Below are 21,620 nucleotides of genomic sequence, written 5' to 3' on the forward strand. Positions count from 1 at the left end.
TACTTACTATGAACAACTTGTACACTTATGTTGTCTCTCTTGTTTCCTTCTTTCATATTCCATTACATCTTCATTATGTTGCTTGAAAAGCTATAAAAGCAATATAAGTTAAATGGCTATACAACACACAACTGGAACAACAGGACAAAAGAAACTGACCACTTTTCCCTGAAAAATTAATTTATAATTTCTAAGCCAACAGATAATTATCAGGAATCGGGAGGATAAAAGGTAAATTAGATGTATACTATCAATTGGCCAGGGAGACATGTTTGTGACACCTCCCTCCCCTCAGCAGGGAGAGGTTTATGTTAGATGTTAGGAAGAAATGTTTTGGATGGCGAGACACAGGCACAGAGAAGCAGTAGATGCCCCATCCCTGGAGGTGTTCAGTGCCAGGCTGGATGGGTTCCTGGGCAGCCCCAGCTGGTAGGTGTGCAGCCCACCCACAGCAGAAAGGTGGGACGGGGTGGGCTTCCAGGACCCTTCAGATTCAAAGGGTTCTATGATTTTTTGCTGGCCACTTTTTTTTTCTTGCACTAAACTCATCCCACCCCAAGATTGAACTTGGGGACCAAGAAGAGGAGCCACAATCCTGCCCTGGAGATTGTGGTCCTCATGCGTGCTGCTTATCCCTTATATTTTCTCACGAAATAAACTACATCCTGCTTGTTCCAACATCAAGCCCAACAGCTTTTATGCAGTGAACTGTGACACGGACATGGTAAGGCATAAGTCATCCACACATCATATCTTGACAAGCAAGTCTTGACACTTGCTACAGTTATCCATTACCACAACTAACTGCAGCTATTGCCTTCACAGAATCACAGAATTGTAGGGGTTGGAAGGGACCTCTAGAGATCACCGAATCCATCCCCCTGCCAAAGCAGGTTCCCTACACCACGTTGCATAGGTAGGCATCCAGTTGGGTCTTGAGTATCTCCAGAGAAGGAGACTCCACCACCTCCCTGGGCAGCCTGTTCCAGTGCTCCGTCACCCTCAGATCATCATGATCTGGAAATGTCTAAGTTCAACAAAATCAAACACAAACACTTACAAAAGCCCACAGGGCAGCACTGGTGGCGAAAGCCAAGCCAACTCCAAACCAGTTTGGTTGATCATAAGTACGCTTTCTTGCATAGAATGCAGAACGAGTCGGAGCTGCAAAGGCAGAAGATTTTAAACACGTTAGCACTGCTTCAGATTCAAAGTACCACGTCAATTACTCTCAGTAATACAACTGAATAAATCTAATCGCATTCCCGTCTCGCTGCCCCATGTGAGCTTCCCACCCGCAACCCAACGCGGACACCCCGGGCAGACCCTCCCCAGGCCGGTATCACCGGCACGGGGCAGCGCAGCATCGCAAGGTGGAACGACTAGGGTTCAAAACTAAGCGAGGAAGGGGAGAAACGTGGCCGCAGGCTGCTGCAGCTCCAGCCGCAAAGCTGACAGGTAGCCCTGCAGGACGCGGGTCACAACGCAGCCCTGCCGGTAACGTCCACGAGCAGCGGGAGGGCTCTTAATAAGCGGCCATAGCAGCCACCCCGCCGGTCTGCCCGCTGCCGCCGCTCACCGAGCCCGGGCCCGCCGCCCTCCAGCCGCAGCCACCTCGCCGCCCTCAGCGCCGTCGCCATCTTGTCCGCTACACGCGGGGCGGTCGCGGCTCCACGGGCTGCGCCAAAGGCCGCCCCCTGCCGGACAGGCGGAGCACACGCGTCCCGCCGGGCGCTGGGACGAGCGGTACGACAGCGGCGTGCAAGGAGCAGCGCGTCCCTCGGGGCCGACGAGCGGCCGAGCCGGTGCCGAGCTTAGAGCCGGGCTCCCCAACACGGGACGCGCTTCCCGACGGGGCCCCTGGCCGTGACTCACCGGGCGGGGCGGGGCGGGGCGGGGCCGGCGCGGGGTCGCGGCGCACGCGCGCTGCAGGCAGTGACCCGGCTGGGGAAGCCGCGCGCGGGGGCCATTTTGGCGGCGCTTCTCCGGCCTGCTCCGGGACCACGTGAGCGCCGCCTGGGGCTCGGCTCGGCGCGGGGCAGCCCAGCCCGGCGGGCGCACGGGGCCGGGCCCGCGGACACAGAGCGCGGCAGCCGCGGGGCGGGGTGGGCCGGCGGGGGTGGGGAGGCGGTGGCGGCGGCGGCGGCCAGGCTCCGGCGGACGGGAAGGAGGCTCCCGGCGGCGGCGAGCGAGCGAGCGAGCAGCGGGAACGGGACGCGGCCCGGCCGCCCCCCACCCCTCCCGGAGCCCCTCGGCGGGAGCGGAGCGGCGGGACCATGCCGTCCGTCAGCCTGCCGCCCAAAGAGAACGCACTCTTCAAGCGCATCCTGGTGAGTGGCGGGCGGGAGCGCGGGCAGGCCGCGCGGCGCGGGCGGCGGCCCCTGTGCTGCCCTATGCTGCCCTGTGCCGCCCTGAGGAGGCCGCCATGGGCCTCTCCTCCTTGGGCCGCTCCTCCACACCGGCGCGGCCTCCTTCTTGGCTCCTTGGAGCTCAGATTGCTGCGCCAGGAGTTAGGCGAGTTTGGCGGGGGAAGGCGGCTTGTAGAGGAAGTGAGGAGCGGTGGGGGCTCGGGAGCCTTGCTGAAGTTTAGCCTTAAAGCTTGCTCTCGGTGGGAGTTCAGCAGGCAGTTTTTCAGGGTGTTAGTGGGTGAGTGGAGGGAAAGAGGTTAAGACGACAAGCGGGAGTGTAGAGCTCATTTTGGACCTTGAGGAGCGTGTTCCAGCTGTGCTGAAGGAACCCCGTGTTCTGGACTTGGGGATGAGTGAGACACAACTGATTAGGGCTGGTAGCTGGGCGCAGTGGCTTTGGTCGGGAGGTTGTGCTATCAGAGTCAGGAACTATATATATTAAAAAAACAAAACCACAAAAACAACACGTTTTGTCTAAAGAACTATGTTCACTATCAACGAGGTTTAATGGGGTCTCTCCAGAGCCCAGGAGTAAGAAGTGCTGCAGACCTTCCCAAACAGCAGCACTGCTAGAATTCTATAAGCCTCTGCTGTGGAAGTGGTGTTTGTGGCTGATCTTCAAAACGTTGTGAAAATGGGATCTTGTTTGTGGAGCTGGAAATCTCTGGTTTGGTAAAGATATCAGAAGACACACCACTTGGGTAGGGTTAGAGCAGGCAGAGGGAAATGGAGCTTGTTTCTGCTTGGAGGGATTCAGTCCTGCCCAGCAGTTGGCCTGGTTGTGTTTTAAGCACGTACATGTTTTGAACTGGAATAGTAGAGTTGGTTCAGGTCAAGAGAGAGAAATGTCTATTGCAATCTGTACACTGAAGCAATTCCAATTTTGTCTTTTTAACTGAACAACTTTAATAAAAATGCAAGAATTTCAGGCACTGTTTAAACTACAAGTTGCTGGGCTTTCTGTTTCCCTGTATCTTCCAGGGATGAGCTGGTGACGCATAGTCTAGTATTAAGGCTGCTCTGTGATGAGATGTCTTTGTGAATAGGAAAGGGTTAAGGTCACTTTTCATCGTGGCTAATGAACTGCTTGTCTGCCTTATTATAGGTAATGACCCTGCTTTGTAAAGTTTTGATTATGTGGTTGGTTTGAGTGTGGGGTGTCTTTTAGGACACCCTATTTATCCATGCAAGCCCAAGGAAACACACCTCGCTTACTCCTATGCCACCTCCCCACATTGCTCTTCTTACAGTGCTTTCCTGATGCAGCCCTGCTTTTCAAAAGGCTGTAATCCTTCGTGGTGCTGTATCCTCAGCCACTCTTTCTTTGACGCAGGGGTGGTGAGCAGCAGGAAGAAGAACCAAAACGTGCCTGGGCAGCTGGCTTATTGGTGGCACCCAGGCTGCCTGACGCAGTAGCCAGATGAGTTGCCCTGGGCTGGCGTGTTCTGTCTGCTGGCCTGGACAGGCACCTGGAACCGGGGAGCAAACCTGGATGGGGATTTTTCAGCAGATGCTTTGGCAGCCAGCCCAAGTGCTATTGAAAGGGTGCAATACTCTTCAGATAGGTGATTACCGATAGCACAACTGTTCACAGAAATGTGAAATCGGTCACACTTAGGTTTTCCTGGAAGTAGAAAACATAGGAGCTAAGTAGGTAAGCGGCTTTGTATTTATACAAAAAGCTTTGCTCCTAAATCCTTTCTTTGCCTTTCTTTTAAGAAATACGCTTGTAGTACAGAAGAAAAATGTTAAGGTCTTGCAGAAATAACATTAAGCTGCCCAGCCTGCATTTACCTTTCTGTAGTGAAAGTTAATTATTATTTTTCAGAGTTTTTGCTTGTAGAAAACATCGTAAGTGATCTGTAAGTTACTTTTGCATATAAGTTGGCTTGCAAACCAGCATTTCCACTTACCTGACGAATTCTGAGTTCAGAAAGGTGTGCACTTTGCCTTTGTTGCAACACACCAGCTTGACTAACCTCTCCCAGTCATGTTACAGGTATGTGGAGGTTCTAATACAAAAACCTCTTCCATATGAATGGCATTTCACAGCTTCATGTTCTGCAGTGCAGAGAGAAAGGAATCTGTGTGATCAGCTTGAATTACAAAAAAAAAAAAAAAAAGCTAAACGGTCACAAAATGATGGATGGCTGTGCTGCTTCAATTTGGGCTGAACTTAAAAATCAAGTTTCCAGCTTATATTGTTCTCATGGTTTGAACTATTTGCTGTTAGGTCTGCAGGTAGGTACTCCTGTGCTGCTGCCGTTTGTCAAAGGTTCTGTAGAATTTAGAAGAAGAAAAGCTGCTCTGTACATTTTTTCCCACCTTTTTTTTTTATTTTATTTGTGGACCCACTTGAACATTTGGAACGATTTGAGTCCATGTCATTCTTTTCTTTTCAAGTGCAGGAAATCTCTGAGCAGCCCTCAGATTACTGAAGATGTCAGAGACAGAGGGATGCCCCATCCCTGCAGGCACTCAAGGCCAGGCTGGATGTGGCTCTGGGCAGCCTGGTCTGCTGGTTGGTGACCCTGCACACGGCAGGGGGTTGAAACTACATGATCGTTGCCTTTTCAATCCAGGCTATGCTCTGATTCTATGAAAAGGTAGAACAGTGAATGCAGAAGCTGAAGGAATAGAAAAGTTTACTTGATACTCAGAAATCTTGAATGTACTATGAAGTAATGGAGGAAACAGTTTAGTGTTTTGATTTTTTTTATGCCCTTTTTACTGGAAAAGGTAAGACAAATAATTGTAGGAAATAAGATTGACTGATTTGTATCAAATGTAACAGGTGAACCCCTCTGGCCTTCTGCCATATACCACTGCATCTGGTCAGATCCCATTCATTGGGTATATTCAGTTTTACTTCACAAGACCCATCAACAACATCCAGTGAACTGTGGGTTGGATGTAGAAGTTGAATATATTTAAAACATACTTTAGAAATATTAAATGTAATGCTATTTAGGGTGGAAGTTTTCCACTTTCCTGGCAGCAGCAGAGGAAGTAGTTTTCGGAGTCAGGATGTTCTGGCAGAGCAGGGAGGTGCATGTGCTCACTGGAGCTGGTTGGCTTTGCCTCCAGTTGAGTATAGATTGAGCAGGAGCAGTCCATGTGTTCAAGTGAAAGATCGTTGTGTTGTGTGATATCAGAGAACAAATAAGGAGTTAAGTGTATTCAGGCCTGGTTTAGTAGATTCTACTGGTCATGTACTGATCAGCACATGCTGTAGTAATAATAGGCAAAAGAAGCAGGGTGCCACCGTGTCCTGCGTGTGTTACATTGTATACAGATCTAAGCTCTTCATTCAGGTCTGTGCAGTGCTTTTGGTGACTGGGTTGGCATATTGGTGGTCAGAATGGGCTCCCTTACATGCCGGCAGGGCTTGGCTGAACATGGCTGCAACCTATTAGGGCATTGCAAGCACCATGTGCTGCGAGAGGAGAGCTGAGTTTCACCTTGGGTTGCTCATTGCTGTGGTAATGCTACTCTGTGCGAGCGTGTTTGTCTTTGAGATGTTCTTCCTGTCCACAGCTTTGTCAAGTGCTCTACTAAAAGCTGTAGGAACTTCCTAATGACATAAAAAAAAAAAAAAGCCTGTTGAACAGCATCTCATTAGTAGCTCTGCTGTAAATGTGCCAAGTCCCTCCTGCTGGGCCACCTTCCTGTTTCTTCACTCCAGATCCTGCTCCTTGTCCCTCCACTTCCAAACTTGACAGACCTGTGCTTCTCCTTCACTCGTGGTGCTTTGTGCAGCAGCAGTCCTTTAAAACAACGCCCTGTCTCAGCAGTTTGGGTGCTGACTCCAGGGCTGCTGAGGTGGCAGACCAGGAGTATCTTTTTAAGTGATCTCAATTGGAGATTAAGGACAAGATTAAAGACTAATTTTCAAAGTTTCGCTATCGGTAACCAAATAAATTAGCACATTTTGTATGCAGTCACCTCCGCATTTGCATGACTGTACAGCAATCAGGTGTGCTCACCTCTGAAGTCTTACTGCATGCTATCTCATCTGAAATAGAATTGCTAACAGGGCTTTTCCGATCCTGTGGCTGCAGGAACATCCATCACTTTATTTCCCTTTGCAAAAGGGAGCGCTACACTTTGGCTTTCCCGAAAGTAGGAGGAAAAAATGTCTTGGTTGAAACACTGGAGTGGAAATGAAGTAGCGACTGTTTATGTTTAGTAGCATTGCTGTGTCTTTGTTAGAGATATGTGTGCTCCCATGATAGCACACAATCAAGGTAGCAAACCCTGTAATGTTGAAGAACAACCTTTTTTTATCTTAATAATCGCATTAGGTATTTTGCAATGACTCGGTCCTACAAGTCAACATGCCATACCTTGGAGCTGAGTGTAAAGAATACTTGGGACATAATATAAAGTTAGAAAGTGTCCCAGGCTGTGTCATGAGTTGCAGCTGAGGTGAGATATCCAAGCTAGACTGTAATGACCTTTTGTGGGAGGCTCCTTTCTCTCTTTCTCCTTTTTGTTTTTTGTTTTGTTTTTGTTTTAAATTCACATTCCAAAATAGGATACATTTACCTGATTATGGAAGAACAATTTGTATCTGCTATCCATACCAGATCTTTTGTCAGTTTCGTGCAAGATTCAGATACGAAGCCTGAGCACTGGAGATATAGAGAATTGGACAGAAATCAGCTGATCTGACTTGACATAAAGCCAGATTTGTGATAATTTTTCCCAAGAAGGGGAGGTTAAAATTATAGACTCACATAATAACTTATAATGGAGGTGACCTTGAAGCCTGTCCGGTTCCTGCCCTGCCATGGGCAGGGCTGCCACCCACCAGCTCAGCTGCCCAGGGCCCCATCCAACCTGGCCTTCAGCGCCTCCAGGGGTGGGGCACCTACAGCTCTCTGAGCAGTTGTGCCACTGCCTCACCACCCTCTGAGTGAAAAATCTCCTCCTAACATCCAACCTAAATCTCCCCTCTTATAGTTTAGAGCTTTTCCCTCCTGTTCTATTGCTGTCGGCCTATGTAAAAAGTCAGTCTCCCTCCTGTTCGTAAGTTCTCTTCAAGTACTGGAAGGCCACAATGAGGCCTCCCAGGAGCCTTCTCCAGGATGAATGAGTCCTCAACCTTTCTTCAGGGGAGAGGTGTGCCAGCCCTCTGATCATCTTCATGGCCCTTTAGACCTGTTCCAGCAGCTCTGCATCCTTCCTGTGCTGGAAGCCCCAGGCCTGGAAGTAGATGGGGCTTCACGAGGGCAAAGAGGAAGGTACAATCCCTTGTCTTGCTGGCCACTCCTCTTTTAAGGGGACTTCAGGGTGCAAGCAGAATAAGCAAATAGTAATCAGTAGAACTCATATTGAGTAATAGATTTTTTTTTTCAGCAGAAGTTTTGCTTCAGAATTTTTAGTTTTTCTTCTAGAAGAACTGTAACTTTGTCTGCAGCTGTTTCCCACTGTATTTTGTCAAGTGCTCCAATGCGAGGCCACATTAGAAGCGTAGGCTGACTTTTTCTGTGGCTGTACTAAGTGGAGAGGTTCATGCATTTCTTACTTCTTAATTGCTAGTTGCAATTTGAACCTGTCCTTCTGATGTATCCTGACTTGGAATGCTGGCTCTGAAGTATCATTCACCCCAAAAAGTAAGGTGGGCTGTGCAGGAGGAGGACAATGCTGTGGTCCCTTCGGTTAGACAGTTGCTGTAGCTGTTCCTTAGACAAAGCTTTTGTATTTGTTAACTCTGAGCAAAAATTTTTGCAAGTTGGCCTTGAAGCTTTTCAGCACTAACCGATCTGTTAGATTTGACTAATTTTTCCATCCCCTTGTGTAAACATCTTTTGTTTGTTGTGAACTGAAATGAGTGTGTGTGGAGCACTTGCCTAGAGCTGTTGAACCATTTGTTGTGGTCGCTGCTCAAAAGACATGGAGAGCAGTTGCTCCTAATGCTTCCAGCTTTCAGAATCTTCCTTACTCTGTTTAGCTTGAACTGGTGCACCTTAGTGACTTGACCTGATCTAGTCTAGCGGTAGAGAGAGTAACTGTGCTGGAAAACCACCTTGAGCTGCGCACCAGCAGCAGGGTTTACTGTATCTTAAGTTGCTACATCTGAACTGTGCTGAGGAAGCAGATAGCATCTGAGTGGCAGATGTGCATGTCATGCATTTTAAGTGCATGCCTTAGCCAGTGTTAAGGCCAAATATGCCAAGACCTTCTGCTACAAAAACCAGTAGAGTTGTAGTTGCCGGTGTTCCTGTATGATGCCACAAGCAGTTGTGGCTGCTGCTGGGAAACGCTGCGCAGTCCTTGCAGTAATGTATTGCTGGAGTGTTCAGCAATGTATTGCCCTTGAGCATTCAGCTAGGTCTAGCCACTTGGCTTGTCAGTTTTGCTTTGTGTTCAACCTAGCAGGTCACCAGTGGAATTGCTAGGTAAGTCTTTTCACTCTGCTTTATGGCAGCCATCAAGGAAAAAATGCAGAGCAATTCATTCTCATGCAGCGTGGTGGATGTGAGCATGTAAGGCTGCTGACGCTGATTCTGCTTAGATGTCTGGAACCAGTTTTGGTGTCTCAGACTCTAGAACATGAGCCCTCCTTCCACCTTAAGCTTGGATTCTAGAGAATACAGGCTATAGCTCTGTTTCTTCCTGTCAGTCTGTCTTGTAATTGCTTTTGCTCAGCTCCAGTCAATAAGTACTTGATGGGGGAAGAAGTTTGAGTGCAAGTTTTGCCTTACCTGCTGCCATCTGAAGTGACTTTTTTTTTCTTTACTGATTCTTTCCTCCTACAGAAACTACTTGACCCCCAGCGGATTATTTGATTTTTCACTCCCAGGAGGCTGGGCATTAAGCTCACAGTCATCTTCTACGTGTAATTCTTCTTTTTCTTCCTTTCCCTTTTTCTGATACTTTTCTTAAAGGTTTTTCTTTTGTGTTTCTGCTCCTTCGAGCCATGGATTTAGTAAGGTTTGTGTCAGTGAGATTTCAATAAGGTTCAGTAAGCGTATGCCATGGAGGCACATGCTGCATTCATAGTTTCCTTCTCTCTCATTTGTAGCTTTATTTAGGCTGACTCTCCTTAAACATCAAGGCGAAAGGCTGGTTGTTGGACTACATGAAATGAAACTGCTTAGAGATAAGATTTCATGCTCATAGCTGGCATCTGAACAGCTGTACTTAAAGCAAATCACACAGCCCCGGAGCGCTGCTTGTGACATGCATGGAGACGTGTTCTGGTGTTCCGGTGGCTGCACCACTTTGTGGCAGGTTTTACTGCTTCCCCACCCACCTAAGTGGGAGCGAGTGGGAGGGTGCCTAGGCGGCAACTTTTATGATGGGTGATTTTCAAAGGGAAGAAAAAAGGCTTGATGCTATTGTGCTGTCAGCTGTGAGAAGTTGTTGATCAAAGCGACTTGGCCAGTTTCTTCAAAGCAGGTCATATCTAAAAGGTGTAAATAATAATCAGTCAGGTGGTTGGTTTGTTTGTTTTTGCAGTGGTTTTTGTGTTGTTATTTTTTCCCTAGATGCCTGTGCAGATTTCCTCTTATCTAACCCTTCCTATTCCTTTGCAAGGTGGTTTGTCCTGCCAGCCTTTTCCTGTCTTTGGTGATAGGGAAAGTCACCTTACATGGGTGTATAATGAGCCATTGTCCTGTCCCATGACCCTTTTAACCAGCATAGGAAGTAAGAGCCTTGGCTTCAGTCTTCAGCCTGATATTTTGACTGTATGGCTCTGGTACATTGAAAGTAATGCAGCCACGTAGTAGAGCTTTTTCATTTAAAAAAACAAAAAACCCCAAACCACTGGATGTTGATGTTGATTGTTGGTGTTTCCATTTTACTTTGGAAGAGAAGATGGGGCATTAAGCAGCAGCTCTCCTGATGCCAAAGTGACTTAAATCGGAGACAATGAAGTGGTTATGCTGCTTGTTTTAAAGCATCCCCATAACATTCATGTAACTCTTTATAAGTTTTATTTCTCGGGCTTTGTCTTACCTGAAGTCTCTCAGGTGTAGCTCACTTAGACTTAAGTACAGGTGGTGTAATATATTCTTACTGATGTGTTTTTGTAGCCAGCTTGGAGTGCTGTGAGGAAAGATGGTATCCTTAGCAGGACTGCTCTTAGAAGTTCTGTAAGCGATTGACTCTTGCTTTGTTTAACACTCCAGTCTCCAGAGGTGGTAAAACAGGAGCCACCAGGGCTTTTTAATATAAGACTTTCCAGTGACTGCATGAGCTGGGGCTGTGCTCAAGCAGTGCATTTTTCTGTACTCTTATACTCAAGGTGGGACATTGGCATTGCAGTCAAATGTAACCCAAGAAATTCGTAGTGTTTACATAAATGACTGGAAGTGGTTGTGTCGGTGTTTACAGCAGTGCTTCTTCCTCCCCTGCTTTCTGTTTAGAGACTGGCACAGGCTGTGAACTGACTGAAGCTGATTCCAGAAGTTTGTTCATGCCGTGTGCCACTTTCTGCATCACCGTCATCTTGCATAATGAAATGAGTCACACACAAGCAAATCTTTGGCTTTAACAAAACTGGAGATGAGTGGTTATCGTTTCACAGCCGGTGCAGTCGTGTTTTCAGTAAAGACTCAGTTTTAGAGTGTATTGCAGTGCACTTCAGGCCTTGTTAATTGTGCAAGTAAACATGTTAGCTCCAGGTCTTTTCTCTTAGTAATTGAAATGGGTCTGTTTGTCATGTTCTGCTGGAGAGCTCTGTAAAATAAAACAGAGAAAAATGAGGACTATGTTTGTCCTTTAGCTTTTCTTTTTAATAATTTAAATCGGGATGCTGTTTGCAGAAGCATTTGAGATACAAAAGTGTGTAAGGATTGATGTGGTTTTGTTCTAATATCCCCAAATTTAAAAGATGGAAGAATTTTCTAGTGAGTCATAGTGATGATCTCTTCTGAGGAAGAACTTCAGTCCATGGAATAATGAAAATCTTTGTCAAATATTGTGAGAAGTTTTGTGTTACGCAACAAATACATCGAGTGTAGCCATGGAAAAATGGGAACTAAAGGGAAAGCACAGGGACAAACACACAATTAGCTGAAAGGATGCAGGAAATTCTTTTCACATAAGGAATGAACTCAAAGCCTTTGCTGCTGATGTGTAGAAATAGTAATATATGCTTAAATGGGCACTTAGTTCTTGGTAGTTTCTATAGGTAAAAAAAACTGTTGATACCTCACGTATGTAAACACTGAAGCACTGAAGAAGTAGCTGCGATGTATTCTAAATTGGCTAGTAAATGTAACAGCTAAAGCAACAGAATTTTGAGAATGAAAAAAACCACGTTCCTGGAATGAGTGGATTTCTGTAGAGGTCTTGAATCCATTTCATCTTGGAATACAACATGGGTTGCTGAAAGGAAGATGGAAAAACTGCTCTTATTGTATTTGTTTGGATAACATTCGGACTGTATGCAGTGCATAATCTTAGTTTATGTTGATTTCTTTTGGAGAATTTCCATTTCTCCAAAAGAAATGCTTCCATCTGCTTCCATTTGCAAGCAGAGCTCAGATTTCTTAACCATCTTAATTATCAGCATAAAACCAACACACATTCATTAATTTTTGGGTTTACTCGGCTTCAGTGTGGACAAGTATCTTTGCCAATAAAACCACTAAGAATTAATAATTATTCCATTCTTGACAATCCAAAATATCAGTACATTTAATAGCATGCTTCACAGTGGTTTTGCTTGCTAAGATTGTTAGCTACTTACTCCCTAAACACTGAAATATTGTTCAGATAAGAAGCATAGTTGTATATGGGAAAAATGAAATTGAGCATTGCAGCTCTGGAGGGAGTGGTTCTGGCCCTCACAGATTGTCAGTAGTTCAGCTCAGACCTGTTGATCTGAAAGCTTATTGCCAAAGTAATTTATTGAAAGTTTTTTGAGTCAGTTACATGTTGTATTTGTTGTAACTCTAAGGTACTTCCAGGCACTGGTACCACAGAACTCGTATATTGCTGTGCAGAGAACTGTTGCTACTCCTCTGGTTTTTCATAGTTTTTTACTTGTTTACATTTTAGGTGTTTAGAACAGAGGAGTAACAAAATACTCTTCTGTATTTCTTTAGTATATAGATTTTCATTGTGATGCAGTATGTCTCAGGCAGGCTTCAATTCATGTGATCTGAGTGACGGAGTGATTGTTGCTTATCAACAGATCTTCTGTGTTGAGCGCTTCCAGCCTTGTAAAGAAATGTGTGACTGGCACTTGTGAGCTTGGAATGTGCCACCAGATTCAAAGTCTGAGTTGTCAGGGTATACAGAGTTTTAATACTTTATCTGTGGAGACTGCAAAATTGCATAATTTTCTACATCAGAGTTCTCAGTGTGGCAAGGTAATGTTAGTGTGCATTAGTTTTGAGAGCTTGGGTGTACGTCAGATCAGTGTGGTGTTCAGATTATTATAAGACATTGCTTTCAGAGATGGCTTGAACCAAGACCCAGTGACTTGTTTTCACAGCCTCTGTGGTTGCTGGGGATGCTCTTAGCCTTTCTGTGAAAGGTGGTTGAGCTACAGTGAGTTGAATGCTTACTAAGTTTTGTTATTAAATAAGGTTTGCATACAGGAAGGTTGAATCTCTCCTATCGCAAGGTATGTCACATATCTGCTGTGGCATCTTATCTGAGAGAATGCTGTATTAAAAGCTATCTTCGGATATATGTTTAAATTTGTGTTCTCACCAGAACATATTACTTTATCTGGGTGTGGGCGAAGTTTTAATTATAGGAAGGTTAAAAGGGCTTAATAAAATATGTTTTCTAGGGGTCCTGTCTTCACTCATGGTTCATTTCAGAGGGATATGCTTTTTCACCCTGAATATTTTGAATAACCATGCTGTGTTCTTTTTCAACAGCGGTGTTATGAACATAAGCAGTATAGAAATGGGCTGAAGTTTTGTAAGCAGATCCTTTCTAACCCGAAGTTTGCGGAACATGGAGGTAAGTTTTCAAATGGCACGTGCTCACTTTTTTTCCCCACACAGAAAATGAAACTGGCAGTTATTCTCTTATGGTCAACAGTAAGTTATATACAGTGAGCTTTAAAAATTTACATAATGCCTTATTGTTGATGATTTGCCCTTAAGCAGATTTTCTTGAAGTAGTAACAGAAAATCATCCAGAAGCCCACACAGTGACAAACAGTCATGGCTGGTAAGGTTTGTGGTTTTAAAGTCTGATCTTACCTGTAGTCGTGGCTTACCATTCTTTATGTGGGAAGTCTTAATAGTCATGATGCAGGCTTCTTAGTGCAAGTATGTAATGTTGAATTCACTTATCAGGGGAAATTATTATTCACTGTTGTGTAGGAAGAAGTGCAAGGCAATAGGAAGGGACTGAATAGTGAGAACAACAAACGGCAGTGTGTGCTTGCAGCCTGAAGGGTCAACTGTGTTGTGGCCTGCATGGTCAGCAAGGAGAGGGAGGTGATTGTCCCCCTCTACTCTGCTCTTATGAGGTCCCATCTGGCCAAGATGATCAGAGGGCTGGGGCACCTCTTCTATGAAGAAAGGCTGAGGAGACTGAGCTTGTTTGGTTTAGAAAAGAGAAGGCTCTTGGGAGACCTCATTGTGGCCTTCCAGTACTTGAAGGGAGCATATAAACAGGAGGGGGAATAGCTGTTTATGAGTGTGGATAGGACAAGGGGTGTGATTTTTAACTGAGACAGGGGAGGCTTAGATTAGGTATTAGGAGGAAGTTTTTCACACAGAGGGTGGTGACGCTGTAACAGGTTGCCCAAGGAGACTGTTGATGCCCCATCCCTGGAGGCATTCAAGGCCAGGCTGGATGTGGTTCTGGGCAGCCTGGTCTATTGGCTGGTGACCCTGCATGTAGCAGGGGGGTTGAAACTAGATGACTTTTGAGGTCCTTTTCAACCCAGGTCATTCTATGAACAGTATGCATCTTTCAGCTCTTCATTACTTCTTCTGAAGGAATAGTCTCTTTGGAAGAGAAGGAAAAATTGTTTGTTCCTTATTTTATTGTTACTGCTGAGTTGTGTCTTTCTCCTATCCGAAAATTTTCTTTGTGAACTAGGTTGGCATGGATAGATGTGTAGAAGTCTCCAAGTGTTACGAATGGGCTTGAGTGGTTTAAATTAGTATCTTCCCAAAGCGCTTGTAGGGCAGAAAGTTTCTATTGTCTTGCAAATAGGAAGCTTCTTTGCTTTGGATGAAACTACTGAGTATAACTTATTGTCGTATATTCTTAATAATCTGCTAGTTTAATTTTTCCCCATGGAAAAAACGCAGTATCTTCATGGTGATAATTGAGTCTGAAATTACAGATTATTATATTCATTTCATATACAGAGTATTATATTCAGTTAAAAATCTTAGAGAACTGAATTGCTGATACTTGTTTGATCTTTGTGTTTTTAGAAACCTTGGCAATGAAAGGACTAACATTAAACTGTCTAGGGAAGAAAGAGGAAGCTTATGAGCTGGTGCGCAGAGGCCTAAGGAATGACTTGAAGAGTCATGTCTGTATCCTTTTGGAAAGAGATTTTTTCTTATGAATGGGGATATCTTGTCTTTAGCTCCTCGATCTGTGGAATTGCAACAAGAGCCGGTAGTTATGCTTCCATGTGGAATTTCAGAATTTGAAAGTGTGTCCAATATCTAAGAATGCTTAGTTTAGATTATCCAATAGGCTGTTACTTTGCAGTTATCCTTGCAGGCAGAGTTAAATTTGAAGTTACTATAGCTTGTGTTGTATATACTTGTTTTTATCATTAGACCATGACTCTAAATTTGTCAGGGGCTGAACTGGGCCTTTAAGCATATGATTTGCTTCTGAAGCATTAGTAGTTGCTATTACATTGATAGGAACTTGTCATATACCTAGAATGCAGGAAGCACATGGCCACAGCTGTTTAATCAAGCCCTTACTCAAAAGTGGATTTAAATATGCTTGATGATCTTTCTCAGGGATCCTACTGCAATTTCTTCCCTCAGTACATGAAAAGTAGTAGTTTACAACATATAAGAGGCACTCTATCCATGTAACTGGTCAACAGTTCTATATTTTCAGTCTGCTTTGTACAGCGGAGGAAAAGAACATAATGATTATAACAACGCTGTTTATAAAATGGCTTTGGAGCTTTTTTACCAGCTGCTTTTTACCAATCACTGCCATATTAGATCTGTTTTCTACCTGCTCAAGTTCAGTAGAATCCTTAACAGAATCTTCCAGGTTGGCATGTCTATGGTCTTCTTCAGAGGTCGGACAAGAAGTATGATGAAGCTATCAAATGCTATAGAAATGCACTGAAATGGGACAAAGACAATCTTCAAATCTTGAGAGATCTTTCTCTGCTACAGATTCAAATGAGGGATCTTGAAGGTTACAGGGTAAGCGTACATACTTACATGTAGTATCAGCCCCTAGGGAGTTGCAATAAAGGCTTCAAATTATTTCATGGCATTTAATGTAAATGTTTGGGTTTTTTTGTTTTTTGGTTTTTTTTAAATGAAATCCAGTGTTAAAAGATTTTACTCAGTATTTTGTGGAAATAAGAAATAAGACTACTGAGCAATTTCTCTAATGTGTTCAGATTATTCTTTATGAATCTCAGATTATTCTTTTTTCATCTTACTTGCAGGGTTGTTTGCTAAACTTTCCTCCAGTGCAGTGTAATCCAGCCATAGATAATCCTCAGTCTTATGGCATTATTTGAATTATTACTGAGTTGTTATTTGTATTATTTTTTAATTTGGGCAAGGCAGTTATAATGTGCTGAAATTTGTTTCCTTTGGTTCAAGAAAAACTTTTTCCATATGGAAAAGTAAATTTTAATGCCATTTGCTAAGTATGGGAACAGTATTACCTAGGAAATTCTACAAGGCATCATAATAAAGTCGAGAAAATGAATAGCTACTCTTTTGTAGGAAACAAGATATCAGTTGCTTCAGCTCCGACCTGCGCAACGAGCGTCATGGATTGGCTATGCTATTGCTTACCATCTGTTGGAAGACTATGAAATGGCAGCGAAAATTTTAGAGGAATTTAGGAAGACTCAGCAGGTAAGAGGAAGTCGTGTCATTCCTGTTTGAATTGCTTCTTCAGCCAAAAAGGAAACACCGTTTCCCTTCACGATATGAAAACTTTATGCTGTTATTTTAGACAAATGAGTTAAATCCCAAATGAGTTCTAGGAAGCTGAGCTTTCTCATGCATCTTTCCTGTGTAGACATCACCTGATAAAGTGGACTACGAGTACAGTGAGCTGCTGCTATACCAAAATCAAGTCCTCCGGGAGGCAGGACTACATAAAGAAGCGTTGGAGCATCTTTGTACCTATGAAAAACAAATCTGTGATAAACTGGCTGTTGAAGAAACGAAAGGTAATTGCTACTCAAAGATACATCTGAATGCATAGTTATACAATGGAATGCCTGTGCTGTCATCTTTTTTCATCTTTTGGAATTTAAATTTAAAAACAAATTCTTAGTTTATTTTTATATTAGGTTTTTTAAAACTTTATTGTGGTTAGTGACAACCTGTCTTGCAGCTGTGCTGTGCCTGTTGTGTGTCTCTCCCAAGTGGATAAATCATCTGCAGAGTTTAGGCATACTATTCTGAAACTCTGGAGCTGATGAGAGTTTCAGACAGATAATTCTGAACTGATGAGCTAAAATTCTGTTTACATAGTACAGCTAGATCCATGCTGCTCTAGGATTTAATGCGAGTCCTGACAGACAGGCCACATGCTGAAGGGACGGAATAATCTTAGGCCGTGTAGAAGGCTTTTGATTTTCCTCAGTCACTCTTGCAGTGTGTGGAAATACTCTCCAGATGAGCAATCCAATGTAATCTAGCATGTAATAACCAAACAATATAATACTGTATATTATCATTCTGAAATTCCAATAGTGAAATGCAGAAGTTGGATTCTTTCAGCTCTAGTGACATTGGAAAATGCCTTATTTCTCTTATGCTTGATGCTGTGCGGTCCTGCTCTCACTGTTTTAAGTAAAAATTCCAACTTACAAGTTACTGTTCATTCATAGACCACACTGAAATTGACTTGTTTTTGTTTTTGACTTTGTTTTTCTCTTGAAACAGGACAAGAGTCTTAGTGTAGAACGACACTGTTTCACCCCTTGTGTATAATATTCTAGCGCCTCCCATTTGCAAGTAGCAAAGTATTGCAAAACACAGATTTTCATTGGCAAATAGGAAATTGAATTATGTTCCACTTCAGCACTGGGGAAGATGTTACATATATCAAGATCTAGACCTTACTTTTAATGACTGTATCATGTATTGAATGATCAGTAAAAGAGGACTTGCTTGCGTAATCTTGAGGATTCATTTCTTAGATCAGTGTCTTGATTTAAAATATTGAAGTTTTATTAGGTACCAGTCTGAGGAGCCATTCTTTTATCTGCAGCTCTGTACATGTGAAATACTATGTACTACTTCTCATTCCCTTCTACACTAAACTACTTAAAATAACTAGTGAGAAAAAACATGTGCATCTTGCTCTTACAATTAAATTTTCAAGTAAGTTTCAAGAGGAAATGGTGGCTGAATCACAGAATTTTTCTTGAAGTGCGTGTATTTTTCAAAGTAAAAGTTTGTCAGCTGGTTTGTGATGCAGCTATTATCGTCTTTTCCTTAGAAGTTAGAATCTGCCTGGAGTTGAGGATTATCTGTCTTTTTACTGTGGAGTTATTGATTTTACACTGCTTCAATCTCCTGTTACCATAATTAAAATTTCTTGTGTTTTACACAGGAGAACTCCTGCTTCAACTTGGCAGACTTGAAGAAGCGGTTGATGTCTACAAAGGATTGCAAGAAAGAAATCCTGAAAACTGGGCCTACTACAAGGGCCTAGAAAAGGCACTTAAACCAGGTGATGATTTGATGTGTTTGTAGTAAGGAAGATGTAACAGCAACAACATGATCAAACAGCAGTCATCTCAGCATGTGTTGTTGAAAGAGAAGAATTACTTATAGAACAGCTCTAATTTATAGGTTTTCTTTTACTGTTATCTTAATCTTCTGTTGTAGGTAATACAGGGTTTGGAAATGGCATAGGAACAATAGTTAAGACAAGAATCTTTATGATTATTAACAACATTGGATAGGGGAGTTTGAGGTACTTAATACTTGAAATCATGTAGTACTATAAATGAAAACGAATGTTCATAAGGAAGTACATAATCATTCATTACTATATATTCTGATTGTTTTTAACCAGATGTAATTGTTTCCCTTCTCTTCCTTCCACCCTTTCCCATCCTGACAAAAAAAAAAAAAAGTAAACTGTTCTATTCTTGTTCTGTTCTGTTCCAGCTAATATGATGGAGAGGCTAAAGATTTATGAAGAGGCCTGGACTAAATACCCAAGGGGACTAGTTCCAAGAAGATTACCATTAAATTTTTTGTCAGGTACATAACAGTTTTGCTGAGCAGCTAATAATCTACACTAGTGCTTCCTTCTTAGATGCTAATGTTCTAACAGCACTTGTACACAGTTGAAAAGTAATGTGTAGTAAAACCAAATTAACAGGTCTTCTTCCTCTCAAGGTGAAAAGTTTAAGGAATGTCTGGACAAGTTCCTAAGGATGAATTTCAGCAAAGGTTGCCCACCAGTCTTCAATACCTTACGATCGTTATATAAAGACAAGGAGAAGGTAGGATTCTTTTTTACCACTTTTTACATGAAGTCTTTTAATAGCTGTTCTGTGCTAAAGAGATAAAAGAAACTTTTTTTCTTCAACCTTGTCTGCACTGTTGTGTATTATATCTAGATAAATAAAGTACAAGCATACATAACCTTATGCCTATTTGGAAAATGTAGAAAACTAAGACTTAATAATTAAAAACTTTATACGCTTTAATTGAGGGAGGCTCGATTTTTATTTATGTATTTTTTAACTGAGACTGGATACATTCCCATATGTATGACGTATTAGGTTATTGCGGAATTCTCTGCCCAAGAATAACTAGTTTAGGGACCACCAAGTAGCTCAAACTGAAACAAAATAGCATTTTGCACACATCTTTTTTTGTCTGTCTTGCATGTGCAGGTGGCGATCATTGAAGAGCTGGTGGTAGATTATGAAACCTCCCTAAGAAGTTGCCGGTTATTTAACCCAAATGGTGAGTGCTAAACTGTCAGGCTTGAAATAAGTTGTGTGTGGTATAATCACTGTGACCATTGAGAGGCAGAGAATCAGTGAAGTATGAGAAAACTGAGATTTGTTTTTCCTTCTGAACCAAAACAGAACCGAATCACAACCACACTTAAAATTAAACAGCTGAAATCCATTTTAAGTCTGTACTCACATATCCAGTTTCTGTTTCTCCTACAGTTTAAAGTATTTTATTTTCAAGGCTTGAATTGTTCATTCTCCAGGAAACTGAAATTTGAAAGCTAACGTTATATTTAGTAATAGCAATGTCAAGTGGAATCGATGCTAATTCGGTAGCACAATCTGCAGGGTTTTTTCCTGTTTGGTGTTTGTGGGTGAAGTGCTGTCTGTTCTGTGTTGCTCTTTTGTTTCTTAGTGTACTTGTTATTTGGGAGTTGAAATCCTTTTCCATGTTATGAATATAGTTTTGTTGCAAGGTATGGTTCTACATACACAGAATCCAGCCTTCATAGCGTCCTCCCCGATAGCTTTATTTCTTTAGTCACTGTTGTAACCATGTTGAAAATAAAATACCTAGGAAAGATTTTCTGCATAAAATATCAACAAAAGATGGTCTTGAAATTTTACTAAGTAGGTTATAGTGGTATAATAGTTAAGATAGCATGAATAACAGCATCAATTAAGAATATTAAATATGTCTTTTCTGAAGTTATAATGAGTCATTTCCTCTTTGCAGAAATAATGTGATGCTTCCTTTAGAAGTCGGTTAAGTTTTTCCATTGAATTTAATGCTCAGACTACGGTATTGAAGACTGCTCAGTAGCTTCCTAAATTTGTGCAAGCATTTCAAACAAGCCTGCTTCTCCATTTGATGAAATAACTTACTGTATTTTCAATTAAATATTTGCTTTGATACTAAATTGCATTCAAATAAACAGTACTCTTCCACCCTTAAGTGAATGAATGCATGCAATTGCTCGTTAAGTTATATCATACCTTGTGACAGGGCCAGAATCCCTGTGCCTTTTTTTTCCCTTCCCCATGCAAGGTGCTGTATTCCATAACAAAAATAAAGTGGAAAAAACTTTTCCAGCAGTGCCGTGAGCTTCAAGTAAAACTCTCTAGCTTTCAAAACCGACTTTTGAATAGCTCTGTTTTTGTGGGATGCACTTAAATGAAAGGTGACAATTAATTTGTCAAATGTTGAGATAGAAAAGCCTTTTTAAAGTCATCAACAGACAGTTTTATTTGAAAATATTCAACTTTGTGGGATGAAAACATGAATTCTAGAAGTGCTGAAATGCTTTATGTCGTTGCTGTGCAGCACTTGTGTTCAGCGGGACTTCACGCTTTATCCTTCACCTAAAAGCAGTATTCACTGAGAATTTTGTTGTGCAGTTCTGGCCATCTATCTGTCCTGACTAAGGGACCAGTTGGATCCAAATGCAGCTCTTCTGACCCACCAGTTCAGACTTCCTTTTGCTGAAAATCACAGCTTGAGAACAGAAGATTGTACTCAAGTCTTGACTAAACAGACTTAAAAAGAATTGAGCTTAACTGGAGCTTGGCAACGCACCCAGGTCTGGTGTGGCAGCCTGACAGAGAGGCAGAATTAACTTCAGCATTTATATATGTAGAATTTTTCTTCTGCCGTGTTATCTGAATAAACTGAACCAAAAAAAATCTCACTTGTTTTTTTTTGTGCTGTAGATGACGGTAAAGAAGAACCTCCAACCACTTTACTTTGGGTCCAGTATTATTTGGCTCAACATTATGATAAAATTGGGCAGCCATCGCTGGCTCTAGAATACATAAATGCTGCTATAGAAAGTACTCCCACTTTGATAGAGCTTTTCCTTGTGAAGGCAAAAATCTATAAGGTAAGCTTGGCTCACACTTCGTGATCGTTGGTTATTCTTTTGGCCTGATGAAAATTTTCACGTGTTTACACTTCATTGTTACTGAGGGAAGACTAAGGTTGTCTTAAGCAACACACGAAGAATCAATGGGAAATGTTTGGGTGAGTTTTGGTGAGTTCTTAAAGTAGGTTATTAGTGGACTGGTTGGGTTTTTCATTCCATATGAATCAGCCCATTTCTTAAAGTCAGTAAAGG

At 42.6% G+C, this 21,620-nt stretch overlaps 2 protein-coding genes across 2 annotated transcripts in view; one reads left to right on the plus strand and one right to left on the minus strand.

Moving 5' to 3' along the window:
• Positions 1–6: 6 nt before the first annotated feature.
• NDUFC1 (NADH:ubiquinone oxidoreductase subunit C1) lies at positions 7–1,868 on the minus strand. The gene is made up of 3 exons (XM_015861037.3): positions 1,580–1,868; positions 1,061–1,164; positions 7–90 (listed from the first exon to the last, which is right to left on the minus strand). Exons 1-3 carry the CDS (start codon positions 1,638–1,640, stop codon positions 7–9), a joined length of 249 nt encoding a protein of 82 aa, XP_015716523.1. The 5' UTR covers positions 1,641–1,868.
• A 94-nt stretch (positions 1,869–1,962) lies between these two features.
• NAA15 (N-alpha-acetyltransferase 15, NatA auxiliary subunit) overlaps positions 1,963–21,620 on the plus strand; it is a 30,954-nt gene continuing 11,296 nt past the window's right edge. The window contains exons 1-11 of the mRNA XM_015861030.3: positions 1,963–2,330; positions 13,259–13,343; positions 14,783–14,887; positions 15,597–15,754; positions 16,292–16,426; positions 16,593–16,746; positions 18,141–18,260; positions 18,704–18,799; positions 18,938–19,044; positions 19,441–19,513; positions 21,217–21,386. Of these exons, the coding sequence (XP_015716516.1) occupies positions 2,277–2,330; positions 13,259–13,343; positions 14,783–14,887; positions 15,597–15,754; positions 16,292–16,426; positions 16,593–16,746; positions 18,141–18,260; positions 18,704–18,799; positions 18,938–19,044; positions 19,441–19,513; positions 21,217–21,386 (1,257 nt within the window). The 5' untranslated portion in view covers positions 1,963–2,276. The remainder of the gene's footprint in view (positions 2,331–13,258; positions 13,344–14,782; positions 14,888–15,596; positions 15,755–16,291; positions 16,427–16,592; positions 16,747–18,140; positions 18,261–18,703; positions 18,800–18,937; positions 19,045–19,440; positions 19,514–21,216; positions 21,387–21,620) is intronic.

The sequence above is a fragment of the Coturnix japonica genome, chromosome 4, assembly GCF_054131305.1.
Source record: "Coturnix japonica strain WE chromosome 4, WE-NBRP24, whole genome shotgun sequence".
Lineage (NCBI taxonomy): Eukaryota > Metazoa > Chordata > Aves > Galliformes > Phasianidae > Coturnix > Coturnix japonica.

What these genes read in the sequence shown, in the direction of transcription:
- NDUFC1 (XM_015861037.3), bottom strand. Translation starts at nt 1,640, where the DNA reads ATGGCGACGGCGCTGAGGGCGGCGAGGTGGCTGCGGCTGGAGGGCGGC. An exon ending in GGGCGGCGGGCCCGGGCTCG is followed by an intron (nt 1,165 to 1,579) that starts GTGAGCGGCGGC and finishes CTGCCTTTGCAG; the next exon opens with CTCCGACTCGTTCTGCATTC. An exon ending in GTGCTGCCCTGTGGGCTTTT is followed by an intron (nt 91 to 1,060) that starts GTAAGTGTTTGT and finishes TTGCTTTTATAG; the next exon opens with CTTTTCAAGCAACATAATGA.